At 42.6% G+C, this 6,953-nt stretch overlaps 1 protein-coding gene across 1 annotated transcript; it reads left to right on the forward strand.

Moving 5' to 3' along the window:
• The first annotated feature begins 599 nt into the window (after positions 1-599).
• LOC145779124 (uncharacterized) lies at positions 600-6,661 on the forward strand. Its single transcript, XM_082590699.1, has 3 exons — positions 600-606; positions 3,514-3,611; positions 6,048-6,661. Exons 2-3 carry the CDS (start codon positions 3,580-3,582, stop codon positions 6,466-6,468), a joined length of 453 nt encoding a protein of 150 aa, XP_082446825.1. The 5' UTR covers positions 600-606; positions 3,514-3,579; the 3' UTR covers positions 6,469-6,661.
• The last annotated feature ends 292 nt before the right edge of the window (positions 6,662-6,953 follow it).

The raw sequence follows: 6,953 nt of genomic DNA on the forward strand, positions 1-6,953 counted from the left end.
AGCGTGACGATCGACGCTAAAACTGGTGTGTCCGCCGTGTTACTTAATTTGTCCGCCGAGATAGCTGCTCAGACCGGACACGTTTGTCCGCCGTCAACAAAAACGAATTTCGAGGCCTGTCCTCAATCTGGCCGCACAAGAGTCTACAGCAAAGCCAATCAATGAACTTACAATGGAGGAAATTTCGAATTACATGAAGGCACAGTTCGACCCTAAGCGCTTCGTTATTCGTGAACGATTTCGCTTCTGGAGCAACTTGAAGCGGAAACCAGGTGAGACTGTTCCAGAATTGGGTGCACGAATAAGGCAAGCCGCTGCCACGTGCGACTTTTCTTCTATTACTAATCCTTTAGATGAAGCTTTGCGTACTTGTTTTATGTGCTCGGTAGGAAACGAAGCAGTTCTTAAAGCTCTTTAAAATTAAACCTGACGATCTTACTTTTTCACGTGCTCTTGCAATAGCCATAGAAACTGAAGACGCTGCAAAAGTGGCTAAGGAGACGGTGTTTGGCACTGAACCGTCGGTGGTACATAAAGTTAAAGGCACCGATAGATGATATTCTTTCAAGAAAGCTACAGTGGCCAGTGCTAATGCGAACAAGCAAAGTAAGTGCTATCAATGTGGTAACTCTAATCACCTTGCTAACAACTGCAGATTTAAAAATGCGGTCTGTCATTTCTGTAAACTTACAGGGCATGTACAATCCGCATGTCGTAAAAAGGCCGCACAAGTTCATTCTTCTAAGGTCAACTGCATACAGGAGGTAAATACTGTTCATAATTTGTCGAGTAAAGTTCCTAAACTCGAGGTTCGAATTTTTATTAAGTCTTTTCCCGTCTTAATGGAACTTGATACAGCTACAGGGGGAAATTTCATCTCTTCTGAAGTTTGGTCGCAGCTAGGCAAACCTATCTTGCAGACTCCGCAGCTACGTTTTCAGTCGGCAAGTAAGCACTCGATGCCTATTATTGGATCTTTCACTGCCGAAGCGAGCTGCAACAAATCGGGAAAGACAACCACAGTTCAATTTATGGTATGTGAAATCCCTAACCTTAACTTATTAGGGCGTGATGCTATTCAAGCACTAGATATTTCGGTAGATAAGTTCTTTTCTTCATCTTTACATGCTATTCATCGTCACAACGACATAGATTTTAACTTGCAAAAATCATGTTCCGAGTTATGTGACCAATACGAAAACCTATTTAAACCTGAGTTAGGTTGTCTTCAGGATTACGAATTAGAGATTGAGTTTAACTCTGATTGTAAACCAGTGTTTTCAAAGCCCAGACCAGTGCCTTTCGCCATTCAAGAAGACTTAGCTCTTGCCTATGACGCCGGCATAGAAAAAGGTATCTGGACACCTGTACAATTTTGCGACTGGGGAACTCCTGTAGTACCAGTACGCAAGGCTTCTACCGAAGGTAAGAAATCCAAATTAAGGGTTTGTGGTGACTATTCTTCGACAGTTAATCTACAACTTAAAACTCACAGGCACCCTTTGCCTCTTCCAGAGGATCTAATGCGTAAACTAGGGGGTGGCCACGGATTCACTAAGATTGACCTGGCAGATGCTTATAACCAGATTAGGTTAGGTCCAAAGAGTCGAAAAATATTGGCATTAAGTACCCATAGAGGGGTTTTATTGCAAAATGTTATGCCGTTTGGCATCTCTTCTGCCCCAGGCCATTTCCAAAAGATAATGGATGATTTAACTAGTGACCTTCCAGGTGTAGCAGTCTACCTGGATGACAGTTTGATAAGTGGAGCTACAGCGGAAGAGCATTTCCAGAACCTTAAACGACTACTCGATCGTTTATCTTCGAAAGGTCTTAGATGTAGGAAGGAAAAATGTAGATTTTCCCAGGCAAATGTCGAGTACTTAGGTCATGTTCTTTCTAAACAGGGGATTTCAAAAGGTCCTAAAGTCGATGCAGTACTGAACATGCCTGCTCCTTCCAATGCTGGTACCTTACGTTCTTTTCTGGGGTCGGTTCAATTTTATTCTAAGTTTATGCCCCCAGAATTTTCTACGGTAGCGCAACCGTTATATCATTTAACCAAGAGTGGTGTTCCTTGGAGATGGGAACACAAAGAAAAATGCGCTTTTGCAAAATTAAAAACGTTTCTTTCCGCAGACGATGTTCTCGTACACTTTAACCCGTTGCTTCCTTTAGGAATTGCGTGCGACGCATCAAGCGTGGGCATTGGCGCCACACTGTTTCACCGCTCCCCGGACGGAAGCGAGAGGCCAATAGCAAATGTGTCGAAAATCTTGACGAAGGCTCAAAGAAACTACAGCCAAATCCAAAAGGAGGCTTTGTCTATCATCTTCGCTTTGAAGAAATTTTACCAATACCTCTACGGTAGGAATTTTATTTTGGTAACGGACCATAAGCCTTTACTTTCACTTTTTGGTCCAGATAAACCTACCCCTTCGCTGGCGGCTAACCGGTTAGCACGCTGGGCGTTGTTTTTGAGTCAATTTAGTTATACTATAGAGTATCGCAAAACAACGCATCACCAAAATGCTGACGCCTTGAGCCGTCTTCCGTCCAACGATGACACAATTTTTGATGGGGAGGAAAGTGCAGATGATGTTGATATTGTCTGCGCAATGGATACGTTGGATTCGCAGGTTAGTCATTCCGATTCTTCTACTTTGCGCAAGGAAACTTCCAAGGATCCAGTCTTGTCTAAAATCATTCGCTTTACACAAGAAGGATGGCCTGCGAAATCAAATTCTAACGATCCATTCGAACAGTTTAGAAGAGTTGCTGATTCTTTAACAACATGTTATGGTTGTTTATTATATGGTTCTAGAGTAGTTATTCCTTTTAAACTCCGCAATGATATTCTTTCTCTTTTACACGAAGGTCATTTCGGCATGCAGCGAATGAAACAGCTGGCCAGGACAGCAGTCTACTGGCCCAATATCGATGCGGACATTGTCGACCTCTGCCGAACATGTACTACATGTGGTGAGCATCAAGCTGCACCAAGCAAGGCTCCTATCCACCCATGGATAGCTCCAGAGAAGCCTTGGAGTCGAATTCATGTCGATCACGCTATCAACTTTTTAGGTTCTAATTGGCTTATTGTTACCGATGCTTATAGTAAGTATCCTTCTATTCACCCAACTTCTTCCGTATCGACGTCTGCTACTATTGATCTTTTAGAGCAGGATTTTGCCCATTTTGGATACCCCCACTCCATTGTCTCAGACAATGCGACTACGTTTTCCTCAGAAGACTTCAAGAATTATTGTAAAGCTAGGGGTATAGTCCACATCACTGGAGCACCATACCATCCAGCTACGAATGGTGCTGCAGAGCGTTTGGTGCGCACTTTCAAGCAGGCGTTGAGAAAATCGTCGTTACCGCCTAAAAGTGCCACCACTCAATTCTTGATGCAGTTTCGCCGTACGCCTAATGCCAGTGGTTACTCTCCCAGTGAGTTATTAAACCACCGACAACTACGTACTAAATTAGATATTTTACTTCCTTCCTCAGCTCAGATCACGAAACCATCGACGAGTCCTTCGCCTCGGAAACAAAACCGGAAAACAATTAACTTCGATGTTGGTGATCCTTGTTATGCTTTATCAGAGGTGGGCAGTAACTAGTTACAAAAGTAACTAGTTACTGTAACTAGCTACTTTTTGAGTAACTGTAACGGTAACTTCGTTACTATTTTCCAAAAGTAACGAAACGCGGTAACTAGTTCCTATTTTAGCACTTTTTCAATAGTTACAGTTACAAGTTACTTTTGTATTGAAAATTCAGTTTTTAATTGCCGTTTATTTCTCTACATGTGTTTGTGTCTTGCTTAGTGCGTGTTTGCTGCGTTTTGCGCAATAATGCATTTTTCTCGCAGATGTATCGGCGCAGCACTGCGCATGCGCGGTTCTACTTTTGTTTTGTAGTCTGGTGGAGAAGGGTTGCCATATTGGCGAATTTATCGCTAAAGTCCAGAAATCTGGCGATTTTTTAAGACGTTTAGCTTCATATTTATGATTTGGCACTTTTTTGGCGATTTTTGATAACTGATTTGGCTAAATTAATTGTTCTTGGCGATTAATCAATATGTACCAAAGACAGGCAAGACACAACAATACAACAGGGTTGAGCATTACTGTATAATAATATATTTTACATATTTACAAATGAGTTTAACAGTCAAACGTTTTCGGTTTAACTTAAGCCCTCATCAGGAAACTGAAAATATTTATAAAAATCCAGTAAATTTCAACTTCTTGAAGGTAACTAACTAACTGACTATAAGCATCAAGAAACACGCAGCGATTAAAAGCAATTTGTTGATGCTTATAGTCAGTGACTTAGTTACCTTCAAGAAGTTGAAATTTATTGCATTTAGTGTAACGCTTGCAATGCCTCTAAAAAGATTGTCTGACATTAAAACCAGCAACAGCATTGCTGATTGCTTGCCGTTGGTGGACGTTCTTGTGGAAGCAATACAAACCAGATTTGGTCATTGGTTCGAGGACAGCGACTTTCAGCTTGCGACTGCATTCCACCCACAATTTAGACTTATCTGAGTTTAATGCCTGATCATTAAGCGACACTGCTGAATTGAAGACCAAAATAAAACAGAACATGCTTCAAGCAATTGAAGAAGCAAACTGCTCTGCTGTAGAGGGGAGTATAGCAGCGACACTGAAGTGGATGGTGGTAGGTAGAGCCACGGAGGACTTTTTGCACCACTTTACGCAAAAACCAACAAAAGAAAGCAATACGCGTTGAATCTGTTACAGGAGTATTTGGACGCGGACCCTGAGGACAAGTTAAGCGGATCCAGATTCACAATTGGACCGATGAAAAAACTGTTTTAAAAACATAACACTCCCATTCCGTCAAGTGTTGCAGTAAAAACATTGTTTCCATTGCAGCACTTGTTCATCACCAGACTTTATTCGTTTATCCCCGACGCGGACACACGCTCCATCGACCTGACACAATTAAGACAGGCATGGGTGCGCCTCAACCGTCTCCGTACGGGCGTCGGGCTTTTCCGTTCAACCATGCACCAATGGGAAATGGCCTCTTTCTCCTCCTATGAATGTGGTGCCGAGGAACAGACCGCAGACCACATCATTGATTGATTGATTGATTGAATAAATCCTTATCCTCGGACTGGGAAGCTTCTTGCAGAACTTAATCCTGGCAGTTTCGCATACTTGTAGACTAAAGGCTTTAAATCACTAACGCAGGCCTGGTCACCGAGATTGACAGAGTGAAGTTTCTGATTGTTGAAGTCTTGTTGCCGGGAAATTATTCCATCTATTAGATGTCGCTAAACAGAGAGCAGTCCTTAACGTGCGTTGCTCAAGCGCATGCCTTGAGAGTCGAACCAGTGCCGCTTGATCTTGAAGCTTCTTCGTTCCAGAAGTGACGCGCTAACCAATTGAACTATCGGGGCGGACATCATCAATGACTGTAGCCTAACATCTTCAAGCCACCTAACGGAGTGGAAGGTCTGCGTGTCATGAATGATGAAACCAAAGACTGGCTACTCTCTAGTAGCCTTCCAGTGTAGTCCGGGAACATCGTGAATCTGGGGCGGTAAAAGGATGGACTCTCGGCCCCAGAGGCTCACACGACGACGACGATTGGGCAGGGACATTTTAAAGCCCAAAAGGGCAGGCCTGAGTGACGAGCACTTTGAAATGCTCGTATTTCTCAAAGGAAATAAACATATAAGCCACGAGTATTTTTTTTAAATAAAACCTTGTTGGTTTTGTACTTGTGCTGTTATGTTAGCATGGTTGGCTCTAACACTATATATCAAATATTGCGGTTAACCTGGACTTGCATGCAGAGCTGGCCAGGTGCAGAATTTTATGTTCAGATTCGTGAGCAACTGAAAGTAACTAGTAACTGTAACTAGTAACGGTAACTAGTTACTTTTTAAAATCGGTAACTGTAACGGTAACTCAGTTACTATTTTGGCCAAGTAACTGTAACTGTAACTCAGTTACTTTTGAAAGTAACTTTGCCCACCTATGTGCTTTATACTTTGGTTCCAGGCAAAGCCGAAGCCCTCGGTGGGTTCCTGCCGTCGTGGTGAAGCGACACGAGAGTCGTAGTTTGCAGGTTCGAGTGAACCCTCGAGGTCCAATATGGAGACGCCACATCGACCAGCTACGTCCGCGTTACCTCTCACCGGAAGACGAGGACCCAGGAGAGACTACTTTCACGTCGTCATCGACAGCTGACGAGTTTCCAGTTCCATCGACGCCGATTGCGACCGAGGATTCATCGACGCCGACAGCGACCGAGGATTCATCGACGCCGACAACGACCGAGGATTCATCGACGCCGATTGCGACCGAGGATTCATCGACGCCGATAGCGACCGACGATCCATCATCGTCATCGCATCAAGAACAAACATTAAGGCGATCACAGAGAAGACGCCAACCACCTCTTCGTTATGGGTGGTCATAAATTTTATTGGGGAGGTGTTATGTATTTTAGTTTATTTGCATTGAAACGATGTACTTTGTTTTCGTTTCCCTCAGGTCTTCTCTTTTGCTTAGTATTCATCCGCCTGCTTTTGTTAATTGGCACTTCTCGTTTTGGGCTTACTTTGCAGGTTTCACACTATATCTTGGTTGTGCAATTTTATAATAAAACAGAATTCCAGTATGACTCTGATTGAATGAGCTAAGAACACAACAGGCATATTACATTACTGGATTTAAAACTGTGTTTGTGACTCTTCTCAGAAAGATTATTATTGCACGACTGCATTTAAAACTATGTTTTGTTACTCCTAGTCATTTGAGTGGGAAGTATTTTTCACTTAGAATTTTTTCAATTTATAACTGCCTTGAGCATTCAGAAAGAGTGGTGGAATAATTTTTTTTTTCAATATCGATTACTACATTCTTTATTCTTTACTTTTTTTGCTAGTATCGAAATCGGTTAAT

Source organism: Aplidium turbinatum, chromosome 10 (genome assembly GCF_918807975.1).
Source record: "Aplidium turbinatum chromosome 10, kaAplTurb1.1, whole genome shotgun sequence".
Taxonomy (NCBI): domain Eukaryota; kingdom Metazoa; phylum Chordata; class Ascidiacea; order Aplousobranchia; family Polyclinidae; genus Aplidium; species Aplidium turbinatum.